Here is a 17779-nt window from a genome sequence, read left to right on the forward strand (position 1 = left end):
AGGCATCAGAAAACACCTCAGGGTTCAGTATCGTGCCCAAGGTTACTTTGGCACAAGGGCTACGGCAGCCAGGTACTGAAACACCAACCTTCCGACTAGTGGCTGACTAGTCTACCTTCTGCACTACAGCCACCCCCAATCTCTCCTGCTTTACTTCCAGCTTAAGTTATTTTTGCACTTTTATTACTGTAATTATGGATTTTACCCTGTAGCCTGTAAAGGTGGCCCACTGCACAGGTTTATTAATTATACAGGGTGTGACTGTGGAGTTTGGTTTTTAACCTGTGATTTGGGGACTTGTGCATGTGTGAGTGCAAGCCAAACTGCAACAGTTTGACAGTATTGCCTCTCCTCTTGTGTTTTTTTTAATAAAAGTGCAACGTGAGTTAGGTCAAATACCCCCATTAATACTTTTTAAAGCTAAAAAAGTTTTAAGTTGTAAGAATTTTTTTGAAGTAGTATCAAAGAGCAACAACAAAATGTTCACTCTGCCAACTCTGTATTTTGCAGCAGGTTGTAAACATGCATTTTAAGGCTGTACCGTTAGACATTTTAACATGGCTGCCCGTGGGGACTGACTTTAGGAGGCAGCCTCAGGCACCAAGTGAAACAGCACTTTTTCTTTTTTTCAGCTTTGAAGGTTGCATCCTTTTAGTAAACAAGCAATTTCACATTTTTCACGGACTTCTTACATTTTCCAGAGTGGTCTGGGATTAATCGATAGAACCAAAAATTACTTTATCGATCCTGAAAACAGTTAGCAGCAGCCCTAGTTGGTCGTTATTTTCATTTTGATCGACTAATCGACCTCAGCGCGCACAACAAACTGCCTGTCTGCTGGCTTCCATCTCCTATTAATTAATATCGACTGATTGTCTGGTCTGTTGAGTAATGACGGGGAAAAAGACGGTGATGGTGATGGTCCACTCTCTTTCAGCTCTGTGTCATTTGGCAGAGCTGTGACATGAACGTGTCCTTGTGGCAGATGTTTGTGGTTACTTGAAATGCTCTGGCTCTTAAGAGTAGATCTCCTCCTCCTCTCTCCCTCTCTCTCTTTGTGTGTCTGTATACTCCGCTATATTCAGCTCACTCCTCCAGTCGCGGTTACCGGGCGTGCGGTTGCCAGGAGAGACGCGCGTGCAGTGCAGTGTACAGTTTTAACGGCAGAGCGGCACGGGATCTTCCCCGCCATTTCCTCGTGTCGAGCCCTGGAATGTCGAGTAGCGGCTCGGGCTCTTCCTCGCGGAAGGAGTTCGATGTGAAGCAGATCCTGAGAATCCGATGGAGGTGGTTCGGTCACCCCGCGGTCCCTCCGCCTCACTCCCCGCCGCTAGGAGACTACTTCCCCGGCAGGAGAGCGGGCGGCAGCTCCGGAGACGGACCCTCAGTTAGCGGCTCTAGCAACTCGAATTCAAACAGCGTAAACCCCAGTGCGGGGAGTCACGGCGGTCTGGTGGCCAGTGGCAGCGCTGGGTCTAACCTGTGTAACGGCAGCGGCAGCAGCAGAAAGTTTGCTGATCCGGCTGGGAGTCGGGGCGGTCCGGGAGGAGCGGCAGCTGGAGCGACGGGGAGCTCCTGTCCCCGCTCGTTCAGCCAGCCAGAGTGCCGAAGCTCCTCCGCAGCGCTGTCCTGGGTCTCCCCGCCGCCTCAACGTCGCTCTCGCCCCGTGACGAGCATGGAGCCCCCCGGGGAGGCCCCTGCACCCCAGCTGGTGTCCGAGCCCCCCGGGGTTGAGGAGGAGGAGGCGGCGGCGGCGACAGCAGCGGTGGCGGCAGCAGCATGCAACGAGGAGAACAACAACCACCCGGAAACAGACTCCAGCTCTTGCAGGTAGTAGTAGGGGGATGCTGTTGGCAGTTTCTGACTTTTCAGGTGAAAGTTGTGAGCAGAATTTCTGCACTTAGTTGTGTGAAAGACGCACACTTCCCTGAAAAGTTTAAACAAGAACTCCTCGGTGTTAGCTTCAACTTATCAGAAGAGCATTTGGCAAGCTGTAATTCTTCTAGTTGGGCTGTTTGCAGTCTAGTGCGTTGTTAAGATGGGATCTACTTTCATTTACGTTGGAATCATGTGTTATAGTAGGCCAAACATTAACGACAAATGAAATGGCTTAAACAAGTACAATAGCTCAAAAGGAAGAAATACAATTAAATAGAAGATGTGAATTTATTCGCAATCATGGCTCAAGAGTTGGGAGTTCGCCTTGTAATCGGAAGGTTGCCGGTTCGAGACCCGGCTTGGACAGTTTCGGTCGTTGTGTCCTTGGGCAAGACACTTCACCCGTTGCCTACTGGTGGTGGTCAGAGGGCCTGCTGGCGCCAGTGTCCGGCAGCCTCGCCTCTGTCAGTGCGCCGCAGGGTGGCTGTGGCTACACTGTAGCTTGCCATCACCGGTGTGTGAATGGGTGGATGACAGGTTGTGTAAAGCGCTTTGGAGTCCTTAGGGACTAGAAAAAGTGCTATACAAATACAGGCCATTTATCATTTATTTTCTTTATTGTTGTTCCTTTTGATCTCTGGCGCACACAGGGTCTATGGAAGCTGAATTCCCCCCTGATGAGTTAATAGAATAAGAAGGCTGTTCAGACAGCATGCTCTCACCACTCTCAACATGCAGACAGATGGAAAGATGGATAGAGAAGGTGAGGGCTGAGTACATTTGGGTGTGGTGCACTGACTTCTCCCTCCAACCAACTAATAACACTTCACCAGTCAGGCTCTGTTATTAGACGATGCATGCAAACACAAACAGAAATTCACTCTTGTGCTTATGGGATTTTCAGAGTCATTTACAATATGACTCTAGGGCTGAGCTCTGCATGTTGCTGCATACTGCACTTGACATTTGTATTGTTTTGTTTTCAGCATCAGAGTCGAAGGCTTTTATTCTTAATCCTTAGGGTTCTGCATGCTTGTGTTCACATGCGGAAAGAAGTGTGTTGCATCTGTGTGACCATCCAGCTGTAGTGGTGTGAAAAAGCCATTTAATTAATAGTTGCCTTGGAGATAGGAAAACAGGGTAATTAGGATGTCCTAACCACACTTATATTATTGTGATGCAGTTGTAAAATACGGGCAATGTTTAGGCAGCTTCTTTAGGTGTGTTTACTATACAGGCAAAATGCGTCTGGTAGCCTTCTATCGTACTCCGTGTTCCCCATACACCTCAGAAAATATAAAAGGTTCATTGGAAACAATGCACGCACATGTGTGCACACACAGCTTTCATCAGAGCCAAAGTTGATATACCTATTTTTTTAAAAACCGATTCATCTTTGATGTCTCTTCATGAACTTGTTTTCACCGCAAACGTGTATGTTTCTGCTTGTGAAGGAGAAAACTGAGGTCTTAAAAATACCCATTGTTATGCAAGGCTTAATGTCGTATCTTCAGTGACGATGGTAGTCCGGCGGCGCTTACACGGCAAATTACTTCTGCCTAATAGTAACACAAGCACGCACACACACGCACATGCCTCGTTAACACAGGCAGAGAAAATTTTCACTGCACGAGTCTGAATGGAAACGTATACGGACGAAGCCATGTCCTTGCACACATTATTGTTGCCATACCAACCCAGACATTAGTGTATGCTGCATACATGTGTAGCTTTTCAGCATGTTTGTTTTGTGGTGTGTGGGGGTTTGTTTGTGTGTTTCTCTGTGCGATTCATCCTCAGAGAGCTCCTGTGTACAGTGTGATACTCCAAAACACGGGTGGCAGAATCCCAAATGGGATCATGGGAAGGGACGCGCACAGAATCCCAGAGCGACTGAAGGCACTGCTCGGCTCCACTCATCTCCTCCTCTCCTTTTCACTTTCACACCCCACCCAGCTTTCCCTCGTTTAATCCTGGTGTACCTCCCTTACTTACCCTTTTTCTCCTCCTGTCCCACATTCATCTCTGCCCACCCCTGGCCACTCATTGCCCTCCCCCTCCACCCCTTCTTTTTTTCCCTTGCTAATGTGTTGGGAAGTGAGCGTATTAAAGAGGCTGGGAGAGAGACACCCAATGACAGTTGGGCGAGTGCCCTTGCCTGGTGCGGGGGTTTAAAAAATCTGGCTTCATGGTGTTGATTTGCCCTAGACACACACTCTCTCTTCCTCCTTTCTCTCTCTGTCCATATTGAGTGGTTGCCAGGCTCAGTTAAGGGGACTGGAAGGCAGCGTTCCCCTACTTCAAAGCCGTCTCCTCTGGCAGTATTTAGCCACACCATTCGTCTACAGACACACATCCACACACACACACATGCACATGCTAGAGAGCAGGAAAGCCAGCCAAAAAGCCTCCTTGGAGGGTTGGAACGGGATAGGAAAGAGGGAGAAAATTGAGGCAAAGATTAATGTTGGGATGAGGTGGAATGAAGAGAGTGAGTAATGAGATTAGTTGGAGATATGAAAGTTGGAACAGGACAGAGAGAGAATGCACATAGGCAGAGATGAGCCTGGCTGTATCACATGTAGGGATGGGTACCGGTATCCGGTGCCATTCTGACATAAACGGTAGTAACCAGACCGAAAAGCAGCACACATTTCGGTGCTTTATTTCGGTGCTTTTTTTCCCCTGAGATGTCATACACTTTGGATTCCAGCCAATCATTTTACCTTTGCAAGGATAGTAGGCGGGCCCAGGTACGTACGTTCTTTTAGAGCAGAGCTACAGATTAAAAATGCCCAAAGCGAAGTGGTCAAAGTCTGGCTGTACTTCTCAGTAAAAGATGCAAACTCAGCAGCCAGCAACAAGTGCTTTAAGGTGATACTGTGCAAAGGAGGTAACTCCTCGAATCTGATGAAACACCTGGCGACGCATAGCGTTTTGTTAAAAGCCGAGAAATGTGCCGTAATTGATAGCTTGCTGCGAGACCTCACATCGTGCACCTCTACTGCGGGTGTGGTGCCTGTTATCGGACCCGGAGTTAGCAACATCCCCCAAAAACCCGAAGATTAGAGTCCTGGCCCCTAGCCCTGCCAGTGTAGCAGAAATGATGAGGATGATGATGGCAGCAGCAGCCGTTCTTCTCCACGTGAGTAGCTTAATGTTGTTCGTGTGTAATTTACGTTGAGTAGGCTAACCACGTTATTACATTAATGCATGTAAGGTGAACTAGCAAACACAGTCGTAGTTACATGCGGCTGTCTTCTTATTTGATGGCACATACTCCCTTCACCCTGACCAAAAAGGCTAAAATGACCAAAGAAAAAGTGGAAAACAGCTAAACATGAGAGGTTTTTGGACAAAGTTAGTTTTTTTTCCATTGATTAAGCACTGCTTCCAGCCAAGAGTGATGCCATATATGCCCCATAGCTGCAGAAAAGTCTAACATTGTTATCTTTTTACAAAAAAACAGCTGAACATGAGAGGTTTTTGGACCAATTTTGTGTTTTCCATTCTTTAAGCACCAGTTCGAGCACTGTTTAAGCACCGGCACCGTTTCAAAAGTACCGGTTTGGTACTGGTATCGGATAAAACCTAAACGATACCCATTCCTAATCACGTGATTATACTAAATATGTGCATAAACGCACCAGGTGCACATTATTTTCTTTTTTTTAAACAGAGTGAGAGTTTGTTCATTAAAGTCACAAATGAGTTCTTATCTCGTAAGACCTAAGCTTGCATTAACTTGGTTTGAAACGGTGACCTTGTTATGCCTGCTCTAACATCAAGCAGGTGCGGACCTCCGCTTAAGAGGTCGCTTTTCTGTCCACATAAATGTAAATCTGCCGGTTATTGATAAATAAAGAGTCTTTAGCTAGAAAAATGGTTCATTATGTTAGGGCTATCAAAAACCCAAACAGAGTTGAGCCATTAAATCTTGTGTTACATCTCCAGTCTCTCTAGATCCTTGTCGGGCTTGAGCATCTGAGAGTTTTGTATTTTTAAGACATTTTTATAGACACAAGCGCTAACTATTAAGCTGGCTTATATATGTTGTTAGCTCACCGTTATTACAAAGTGTTAGACATAGAAACAGCCTGGCTCCATATGGAGTGGTTCACACATTCGCCTAACAAGCAAAAGATCCTGATTTCGAGAGGAGAATCAGATCCCATGGGGATTGCATCAGGAAGAGTATCCGGTGTGAAAATGGAAGCAGCTGGAGAATGGAGAAAAGTTGCTAAAACAAAAGAACTTTTTTTTAAGGAAGAAAATGACAACTAGATGAATGTTAGAACTTAACAACACTGACCCTCAGTTGTTCAGCTCACATCTGTCCACTTATGTTCCCTAATTAAGGTAGGATAAATCATTCACTGCTCTCACTCTCCTGGATGCGCCGTTAACCCCTCGGCAGCGTTGTATCTAAAGGTGGAAAGCCAGCTTTGCTTTCTGTGTCACTCGGGAGACAAAAAGTGGTAATGTTGATTTTATTTTCCACAACAGATTTCATTTTCACACACAAATGTTCTAATTTATTTTTATATTCAATTATAATCACATTAAGAATATTTGCAACAGCCTCATTATATGCAGTAGCAGGTTATTAGGTTTGATGCTGAGCAGGCGATAGACAGTATATTGAAGGTGGCTGTAGCCACTCTGGGGTCACACTCCAGTTTGTAGACTATTGTTTTGAATCCTTAAGTTTTTTGTTTCTTTGTTTTTTAGCTAGGACTAGCTAGGGGTGGGTGATATATCCTCAAATTTTCATCACATTATTTCAAGGAAATTTGCAATAATTATATTTATGACAAGATGCCAGCAGCAACAGCATTAGATTTGCTGCTGGCAACTCTAAAAGGCAAAAGCTGCTGGCTTAATACTTAACCTTGGAAGTTTTCAGGAGTCTGCACAGTATTGTCACATAATACAGTTTAAACTGAAATGTAGTTTCTTTCTGGGATGTTGTATCTTGGGTCGAGCTATTTAACCAGCTACTTAAAGCGCTTCTGTTGCACCATTTCCATCCACTGGGTTGCACATCAGCTGTTGCTAGCACATCCTCCTCCAGCCGAGCCTTTGTAGTCTGGTTGTACTCGATGATGCCTCAAACTATGAAGCAAATTTGTCGTTTACACCTTTAGCAAGAAGCAAGCAAGCAAAGTGTGCTGTTTTTGTTGGAGGTTGTTGAAGTAGCTTTCTTCTCTTTTTAGTTACTAAACCGTCATCGGGGAGCTAACCTGCTCTCACTCTTAAGCATGCCTGGTATTGTGTCGTTGCCAGGCTTGCTAGGGAACGTGAGGGTGTGGTGTTGCTATATCACTGATATTCTGATATGATGTAAAAATCTGTGGTGGTATAATCACGGACAGGATGACTTGACACAGCCCTAGTGTGAGCTTTTCAGCAAGGTGCATCACTCTGATATTAGTTTTCCTAAGCAAAGGAGTTTTTCTTTTTCCACCCCGAAAGAGCCAAAGAAAAGTCATAAACTTTGTAATAAATCTCTTTTTTTAACCATGAGTATTGGTTTTGTTTTCATTTACTCAGTCTACATTTCTGTTTATTAAAAGGCTAAAAATAAGAGGGAAGTTCATAAAGTAACAGTAAAACGGTCTCTTCTCCTGTATTGTGCATGCATCAATTATGTATACATGCTTAGTCACTGCCTAAAATGCCCTTTCTGAGTTGGGTGGGGGAACAAAAATACACTTTTAATTAAGATGCAGATTTTGTCTGTAGAAAAGCATCTCAACGGAAAATGTGTATACCCATAAACAGAAAGAAAAGGATGCATCCATCTTTTTAATATACAGTCTATGTTGTATACAGGACCTTTGGAGGTTGCCGTGCTCAAAACAGTTGCCTGCTATGTCTGAGGAAAACAGATAAGACTATTGGGACTCAACACAAAACAGTAAAAGCTGTAGGATGGAAAATCTAAAACAGTGAACACAAATAACCATGTAAAAATTCATGGTCAGGTGGTAATTCCCCAGTACTAAAAAAAAAAAAAATTTTAACTACACATTCTTTTGAGCTAATGAATCCTATATTTAATGTCAGTGCTGTAAAACATTTTCATCTCACAAAGAAATTCAGAGGAAATGTCTGTCTGTATTTATTTATGTGCAAACATGTATAAAAAAATATGGATCGGGAAATATGTATAGCAACTTCAAGTGCCAAGTGATAGTTTTTTTTAACATGCTACACCAATACGTGACAATGATTTCTGAGTAAATAATCCAATCTCTAAATTGTTTTGTACAGAAGTCACATTTTGTAACACCTTTTCCACAATTTATGTCTGTGTATCTCTTTCTACCTTTCTCTTTATTCAATCCTGGTAGAACATGCAAGTGAAAAATTGCAATTTAAGACAGTTTGACTTGAAACAGCTTGAGCTTTGAGCACACACACACACACACACACACACACACACACACACACACACACACACACACACACACACACACACTTCACTAAAAGAGTGTGAGTTCTCTCCTGACTGAGGAGTTGAATTCATATTATCCTTGGAGTATCAGTTTATTTTTATGTCTTTGTGCTGCAGGGCCAGTCCTGCCTCTTCTGCTGTTAAATTAAAAATGGAAGTACAGCACTGGCTCACATAAATTAAATGCTGGTTTGGGAGTCATGATGGCTGATAATTCACAGGGTAGCTCATCTCTGACAAACACGCATGCACAAATAAACTCAACAGTAATGTCGAAGCCTTCCTGGTCCTAAACTCTGCTCTGTCTCCTGTTGTTGGTATAAATGCAAGGAAACTGGTTGCCATTAGGGAGCAGAGTAAATTACTGCATATCCTATGGGCTTAGCTCCCATAGCTATTTAATTGGCAGATTTTCTTTAAAGAGGGCTAAATTTATCTGGCCATTTACTCCTAGTAATTGAACCATTAAAGATCTTTTGTCTGCTCCTGGCGACATACAAAGAGGGTACATTAGATGACTCAGAACAGCTGGTGTAGCTCTCTTCACACATCTGTCTCTTTGTTCACCAATAAATCCACTGAAAGTTACTGTCTCTTTCTCTTTCTGTCTTTGTCCGTGTGTGTTTGTTGGATGTTTGTCCTTGTCTGTGTGCCATTGTGTGGGCGCAGGACGTCTAACAGTAGTGCCACGCTGTCCTCATGTGTGTCAATGGAGCAGTGCGCGTGTCCGGAGGAGTGCATGTTTACCGCTCTGTCCCATGCTGATGTCACCTTCCGCAAGATGGAGGGCTACCTGCGGACTAGACAGCTTTGTGATGTCATACTGGTGGCTGGGGAGAGGCGAATACCTGCTCACAGGTAGGAGCAAAGGAGCACTAAAATTCTAATACACGGACAGCAAAGGCTGTGATGCTAATGGTTATTGTCATTACTACTACATTCGGTAACACTTTGTAATGCGGTTTGCAATTAAGAGCGTAATTCCCCTGCAATTGAATGGATCTTTAGTGTACTGTATTTGAAATTACAGTGTAATTCTATTTACTTACAAATACTTAAAGTAGATATGCTACAATAAATAATAATACTATGAGTTAATTTTTAATTTAAGCAATGTATAAGTAATTTTAGGTAGTACATGACTTCTAGGTATTTTACAGGAAACGACACTCATTTTGAAAGTTGTATCTAATAATGGTTGTGAAAAAACAAAAATGAAGTTAGACTTTGTTTCCATCATCAAGGTCACATAAGCCTGCAAATTCTGATGGTATTTATTATTATTTGTTATTTATTTTTAATATAGAAGGGAAGAACGATCCTTATCACACTTATAATGGTAAAATACAAGAATAATTGAATAATAGAATATCGATCCTCCACATCAACATAATGAATATTATATAAAGATGTAAAAAGCCAAGATCCACTCTGTAAAATGTAAAATATTGTTTGTTTTTCTGCAAAAGGACAGTGAAATTGTACACTAGTACTTAAATTTAGTTACAGTATAATTATTTATTAGTTTTCTGTAAAGAAAAAAAATGACTTACCTTATTCTAGTGTAGCTACCTTTAAGTATGTGCATTTAAATATAATTACATTGTAATTTCAAATAAAATATATGGAAGTTCCAATAGTGCCCTTAGTCACAGGCTGTATTATAAAGTGTAAGTGATCAAGGAACTGACCTCACAGCCCATTGTTCACTCAGTGGGCTAGTTTCAGTCATTGTGTAAATGTACTGTTCATAAGGTTGGGGAAAAGTCACTTGGATGAATGACGAAACATTTCTCCCACTGAAAACGCTACGTCCAGATGAACACAATCAAACTTTTGGGATATAAAGTGTAACCTTTGTAAAATTTGTTAGTTTTGTTTGTGATTAATAATGATAATGATTTCCCAGAGCCTGATGATGGTTTCTGTAATAAGTTCAAAATCCTTACAAGAGTAAATCAAATTGAAATGCTGATGCTCTGATCAATGAGTAGCCGGCTTTCATTACTGCATTATTACAGTAAATGATTACATTATTTAAAAAAGCACTTAGTAGTAATAGTCAGCCCACGCCTGTCTTTGTATGTGGATCTCTTTAAGGAGTGGTGACTGTTTCTGAAGTCTGTAATAAGTCTTGTGCTCAAAGACTTCCCTTAGTTCCCAAAAATAAAAAACTGAAGGAACACAAAGGTTAAAGTGTGCAAATTATTTCAACTTGACGAAAGTGAGTATTTTATCTGCACTCCAGCTGAAATATTTGTAAACACACATAAAAGTCTTCTATAACAGTGGGTGTAAAGGAAGATGAAAATCCAAATAGCATTAAAGTTAAGCTGCACACACAGGGAGCCATTCAGTCGTTGTGTATGGCTGTGAAGCTGACAGTTTGATTTCGTGGCCATTATAAAACTCCGCCCTTTTGGCCTGACCTCCTTATCACCACACTGGGAACAACAAACCTTTCAAGTTAAGACTCTGCTCAACCTTTTAATTAACTGATTACTATACAGTGTAAAGGAATTTTACTACTTGAATGTGTGTTTTGTGTTACACTTGATCTCTCCACTGTTACCTTTAAAGATAATGGCATTACAAAGATAGTGGATGCGTTAGTGCTATAAATCAATATCCTAATTTATTTAATCCTTTCAGTAGCATGATAGTACGGAGCCCCTCTGATGACATGGTCCAAAAAATAAATAAACTGTGGCCACAAAATACTACTTTGTGCCCTCGAAATAGCATAACGTGCCCACGAAATACTTATTTGTGGCCACGAAATATTTCGTGGCCACACGAAATAGTATTTCGTGCGCACATCACATTGATACAATTCCTGGACAGCTGCGTATAGAGACATAAGCATAAGAGTAGGCTAAACCTATACACCATGGCCAGAGACAGAATGATTGAGTTTTACTTTTGTCATGGTCTGCGTGGCAGACCGTGGGTGTGTGGGGAAGGACTCAAAATGCGGAACTCCGTGCGATTAATGCAGTGTGTTTATTTACAGTGAAGTAAATGGTAAAATAAATGGTAAATGGCCTGTATTTGTATAGCGCTTTAAGTAAACAATACACAATAATAAATCCCTGTGCGTTTCCAAGTCCAGTGCCGTGTCTCCTTCTCAGTGCTCTTGCTCCGTGTCTCCGCTCCCGTGAAAGTTCTGCTCGCTGCTCTCCCGTTCCCGCACTCCTGCTGGAAAATCCACAGAGGAAGCCGTTAACACACAACTACAAAGCGACAGACTCGCACTCACTGATTTTGCTGGGAACACTGAAGGGTAGTCACTCAACGATCCAGCGTCGAGGAGCTCTCAGCCACACTGCTTTGTAGCTCCTCCGACGAGGCTTGATTGGTGCCAGGTGTGTGTGAGGATCCTTGGGTGTGACCGGTCAGCTGGCAGGACCACACCCACCAGGCCTGAAGGTGCCTGCCACAAATAAGTATTTCGTGGGCACGTTATTCCCATTTCGTGCCCACGAAGTAGTATTTTTTTGGACCATGTCATCAGAGGGGCTCCATATGATAGTACTGGGATTTGGTTAGATTTTTTTGTTGGAAAAGAACAGATAAACTAGATAAACCAATGGAACGGCGCTGGAGCCTATATTTAAACATGCACACCATGCCAGATTTTCTGTGAGCCAACATAACCAACTTCAGAGTAGTTTTTTCACTTTCTATGGTTTCTGCTCGCCACATCGCTGTGAATCTCTCCCTGTGTGGACGCAGCTTTAGGCTAGATGAAATGTAATGTTCTGCCACTTCATGGCTTGCTATCATTGTGTTATTTTTATTATATCAGCTGTCTCAAACTTGCACTGTTGGCACTGTCATCTCATTGGAGGGCCGCTTTAGTGCTCATGTAGTACAAAAAACAAACAAACAAACAAACAAACAAGAAAACACCCACTAATATTTGCGAAAATGTAGTGTTTTGTTTGTTTTTTAAAATTTCTAATATTGTATAAAAAGATTAAACCCCCCCCCCCCCCATTCTTAACTAACTGAAGCCTTCATTGAACTACCAAATAAACAAATTAGTACTCTCTTTTTAGCCAGACACATGGCATCACTTCTGCTATAATTTTGTTCATATTTAACAACATAAAAATGCAGACATAACTGTACACATTAGTTTTTGACTGCTAGTGAAAATTGTTTTCTTTACACATGAATCGCTGAACTAACAGAGCTAATCCCTCAACATGTTTGTACTCTCTGCTCATGTTGCCTTCATATTAAATAATTTTTTGCTTCATAAAGAACTTATTTTAACATTGAACTCAACAACAAACAAATCCTCCCTAGCAAAAAAAGTAACTTCAGGCGCCAGATTGCTTTATATTTCTTCATGTCAACATACACGTAGGGGTGATGTGGGCTGCAAGTGGCCCCTGGGTTGCGAGTTTAAGACCCCTGTATTACCGTACTTTCCACACTATAAGGCGCACTTAAAATCCTTTAATTTTCTCAAAAATTGTCAGTTCGCCTTACAATCCGGTGTGCCTTATGTTTGAATTCTGGTTGTGCTTACTGACCTCGAACCGATTTTATGTGGTACACGGCGCTCAAACATCTGTGAAAAAATGTAGTACGACCTTGGTAAGCTATGAAGCCGCACCACTTGATGGATTGTCGGAGCATTACGGCTACTGTAGTCAGGAGCCTCGCAAACTCAGAGTAATCTGGGTCCAAAACTCCGTCCCTTCAGGTCCCAAAGTCAAACGAGCAGTCCAGCACACTGAGAGTTAAAAACTGTCTATATTCTTTTAACTTTAATAAAATGATCAGCGTTGCTGCTTCACCAGGTTTAACAATTACGTTTAACATCTAGGTATCCATGAAAACAGAATTTATTCAATTTAACAGAGTTAGAAGTTAGCAGGAAGTTAGCTCGCTAGTTTCACTAGTTACCTAAACATGATATACCATGTTCTTATTGAGAGATTTCTGAAAAAATTAAAACGTACAGCTCTGCTACCACTTCCAACATAAATGAAGACAGAAAACTGAACAGTAGTGACGTTTATAGGGTTACTGAAGTTAGGCTACCTGGTATATAATGCTGTGCTATGTGATCGCTAGCGACACAGCTATGTTAGCATAACACAAAGCATAACACAGTGAAGCTGGAGGATGAACCACTAACTAATTAAACGTGAGGGTTCCCGATGGTTTTTGACAAATGCAATTGCATGGCAGGATGCTGTAAACAGACCAAACTTCAGTCAGGAGAACAACGGAGATAATCCAACCACAAGATGAGGTTAGTCATTAATATACTGCAACAACATGGGAATAGAGCAGCTGCGAGAGGATTCAACATTAATGAATCAATGGTACGGAAGTGGAGGAAGCAAGAAGAATGAGTTGAGTAAAGTTTGACTTATCTGACTGTTTTGTTTCACTTAATGCGCCTTATAATCCGGTGGCTTTATGTATAAAAACAGACCCATTCATCGACCGTGCGTTTTATAATCCGGTGCACCGATGGTCCGAAAAATATAGTATATCAATATGTATGCTAATATAAATAAATCATCCCAGTCTATCTCTTTTAAAAGATTAAGGGCAGATGATAAGAATTCTCGTGATTAAAAAAAATACATTGAAAGTCGGTCAGTAAAGCACAACACCTAAAGGTACAAGTGCCATCATTTATATAAAGAAGACACTGAAAACAGACAAAACTTCAGCCAAGAGAGTGCATCAAATGACACCATCCTAAAAGTGTTTAGTTATTAATATAACTCTTTTTGGTTTGAATTATTTTACCACCAAAAAGTCATGATCCCGAGATTGATCTTCATGCCAAAATCTGAGCTGTAAAGACAGTCAATATTTTTAAAAGAACAGACAGTGTCCAGGACATCATGAGCCTAAGGGCTGGCACAGTCACTCTATAGTAGCTTAGCTTAAAGAATAGTGCTAATATAAAGCTGCAGAGGACGAGAGTGATAGCCTGAATAGTTTTTTTGGACTGTTCAATACAAAAAACAGTTGGAAAGAAACAGCGTTTTAAAAATAAATAAATAAAGAGAGAGAGACAAGAGCCTCGGCCAAAAAAAAGGGGGGGGGGGGAATCGATGTGTCATCTGCTTAATAAAATTTGTCAACAGACAGACATGAACACCTGCCAAGGTGCTCAGAACTAATTTTGATCCCACTTCAGTTTTTCTCCAGGTTACGCACACACAGACTCACAAGGCAAAAACAATACAGCAGCTGGAAATAGTGATTCTACTATCACATACATGCAGCAGCGTTATAATTAACTCCCGAATGAAGTGCTGACACATGCACCACAACATCTGAACACGTGCATCTACACTCACGCATGAACACACGGGCACGATGACACATATACTGCACACGCAGGATGTTTGGAAAGAATCTCTCACAAACAGCAGAACCACAGTCGTGCTCCTAGGATTTATTTTTATAGTACCTCTGTACCATATGTACCAGAGTCTGTTTGAACCATGCATCAGTCACATGCCTCCACTGCACCATCGATGTTACTCCCTGGGCATATGGCCACTGGCGAAGCAGCAGGGTCCATCTGCAGGGATGAGACAGAAAAGTGGCCCTCCACCAGCAGAAAGGCTTCTTTTCTCTCTTTCTCGCCTTCCTCTTCTGCCTCATTTGATTTAGTCCTCCAGGCACAGATGGTGACAAACAAAAGACCCTGCTGTAGGAGAATCTTAATGCTGCATGTGAAAGAGTGTGTTGGCGTCTGAAGTATTTGAGTGTTCGTTTGTCTCAAGTGTGTGTGTGTGTGTGTGTGTGCCAAGCGGTAGGAGTACGACATCTTTGTTTGAAAGTGGTTGTTTTGTTAGGGATTGATTTTGTTATATGTGTAGGATAAAAGTGCTTTTCTGGGACTAAAATATACACTCCCTCTCTCTCTCTTTATCTTACATGTAAACAGACAAATGCAGTGTACACGCTGAGTAGGCTACTTGTACTGCGTGTAGCTGCTTATCTCTTGCGGAGTTTGTTGCAAACAGTGCACTTTGAGGAAAACCCAACCCAAAACTCTGTGAATGCATAAATATGTTGAGCACAGTTGTACCTTTTAGTCTCTGTGGCAGCACATTATGTTGCAAATCTATTTTTGTACCTACTTCTCTAAGCGCTGCCTTCACCGATTTTTATTAAGTATACCATTACCTTTTGTTTTTTCTTTTTCTTTTTTTTACCATCACTGTATATCGACTGATAGGTAGGTGCGCTGCGGTTCATTGTTTCCATTACTGCAAGACCAAGAGTCTTCAGTTTTGCTGATACACTGCGGGGGATAATAGACTGTAGGGCCCTTTAGAAGAGCCAATAGAATCAGCTATGAGCTGAACTTTAACAGCGGGTTTATAAGGTTGGTTTTACAAGAATAAAGACTTTGATGAAGAAAACTAACTAGTGGGTTTTGCCAGTGTACATCTGGTTAACCTCAGCCCCTCTGTTAAAGGGCAATGCACAGCCACTTCCAGGAGCTTTTTTCTTATATGAACCACCCAGGTCTGTTTGCTCTGCAGAGGATGTGACAGTTCACAATGGGTCCTGCTCAGAGTATTGTAGTGTGTTGTTGCTATAGCTGAAAATGTAATAGACTGATATTTTTTTTCAGCTTAACCCAAGTGTGATGTGAATGTGTGTAGTAAATCTGATGGTTCAAACCATACGTACCATTAGGATTTATTCTCTGTACTAAAGTCTGTACTAAATTTCAAGGCTTTGGCTGGGAATGGAGTTTTGAGGGGTAACCATAGGTAGTGCACATACTTTAAAATCAATTACAGCAATATATGGAAGAAATCTGTGCTTTTCCTACCATCTGATAAAATATATGACCAATACACATGAGCTAATGAAGACCCAATTAACAAAACTGTTCCAGGTAAAAAGCCCCAAAATGGATTTAGGAAATCCCTGGACTGGCAGCAAAGCTATCAGTTAAAGGTCCTTCTCTTCTAACTCTGTATTTCAGAGATACTGCAAAAAGTTGCAGTATCCAAGCAAGTCTTTCTCACGACCTGCTTGTTATTTTCCCCTCTCTGTTTTTCCACTACTGTGTCTCTATACCGAGCATCACATCCACACTGAAACACAAACAGACACACTGTTCAGTTTCCAGCGCTTGCCCTCCTTTCCTGAGTCCAACTCGTCTGTTTCCTGCTCTCTCCACTCTGGCATTTTGTCTTCTCTCTGCTCTTTCCATTACACGTTGACACACTGCCTGTCTTGTCTCTGTCTTCAGCGCAGTGCATTTGTGTTTGTGTGCAAATAACCCAGTGCTGTATACAGCCTGTGTCGCTCACAGCTAGTCAGACAGAGACCCATGAAAAATTAAGGGAACATGTTTGTGTGTGTGCACCAGGGAGAGAGGGATTGGGGGGGGAAGATACCTGACTAGAATACTGGTAGAATGACTTCCTGCTGACTGTAGTGTATTTTTGACATCTTTGTCTGCACAATAAACACACACGCACTTGCACACACGCTCACACAGCTCTTCTCTGCTTCAGGCTATCTGTCAAGGTCCCAGTGTCACACTCAGTAATGAGACTATACACATTCAGTGCATGCACACACTCATGTTCAAGTAGCCACAAACAAAGCCAGTTTAACATGTTAATATGAGTCACAAGTTTATGTCATCATTCAGGTCATGTTTGGGACTTTGCTTGAACAAACGTTCCGAATTATTTTTACGTTAATCAGTTAAACTGACTAGTTGCTGCACCTCAAAAGGTTTACTCGGGAGCCTTTTACTCAGATACATTTAGATCAGATATCAAAAATATATGTCAATGGCATTTTGCATCCTTCCTTGGAGGTTTCATGTGCAAAGGCATCTCTAGCAGGAAGTAAATATTCACCAACGAGTGCTGTTGTAATGCCTAGATGTTTGTGTGCCTGTGTGTAACTTAACAGTGGCACGAAAGGTTAATGGATTGTTGCAGAATGGAATTAATTAACTGTCTTCTTACAAGTGACCTTAAGATAATTTCACTCTGTCCTTCATCTCACTTTCTTTCCATTACACTAGCTAACTTCTTCCTCAGACTTTCCTGCCAATAAATTTTACATTAACCTTGTCTTATTATAATCAAATTTCCCCTTCTTTTCTTTCTGTCTTCTTTCTTCTTCCTTTATCTCATCACTAGATTTGCTCATGTTTCTGTTCTCCTTTTTTTAACCAAGGGGTATGAGTGTGTGCAAAAAGATTAAGAAACTAGCAGTGGGTAAATTAAACACATATCTTATTCAAAGAGTAAAGTTACATCTTGAATTAATGTATACTATATAAATGAGGGGTGTCAAGCAAGGCCCAACTGAGCACACTGGATAGCATTGCAGAGGAGGGCTTCACTTTTGACTGGATCTGGCAGTACGATAGAAGGATTGTGTGGCAAGTCATTAAGAATGGATCAT

The 17779-nt window shown here is 41.8% G+C and overlaps 1 protein-coding gene across 3 annotated transcripts in view; it reads left to right on the plus strand.

Moving 5' to 3' along the window:
* Positions 1–17779, plus strand: part of klhl5 (kelch-like family member 5) — a 73226-nt gene that overhangs the window by 35359 nt on the left and 20088 nt on the right. The window contains exons 1-2 of one of the 3 annotated variants that reach the window (XM_026170937.1): positions 457–1830; positions 9008–9196. In XM_026170937.1, coding sequence (XP_026026722.1) covers positions 1214–1830; positions 9008–9196 — 806 coding nt within the window. In that variant the 5' untranslated portion in view covers positions 457–1213. Of the gene's footprint in view, positions 1–456; positions 1831–4997; positions 5024–9007; positions 9197–17779 lie in introns of those variants that run through there. The other 2 variants (XM_026170939.1, XM_026170938.1) reach the window with 2 other exon arrangements.

This window comes from Astatotilapia calliptera, chromosome 6, assembly GCF_900246225.1.
Source record: "Astatotilapia calliptera chromosome 6, fAstCal1.2, whole genome shotgun sequence".
In the NCBI taxonomy this organism is placed as follows: domain Eukaryota; kingdom Metazoa; phylum Chordata; class Actinopteri; order Cichliformes; family Cichlidae; genus Astatotilapia; species Astatotilapia calliptera.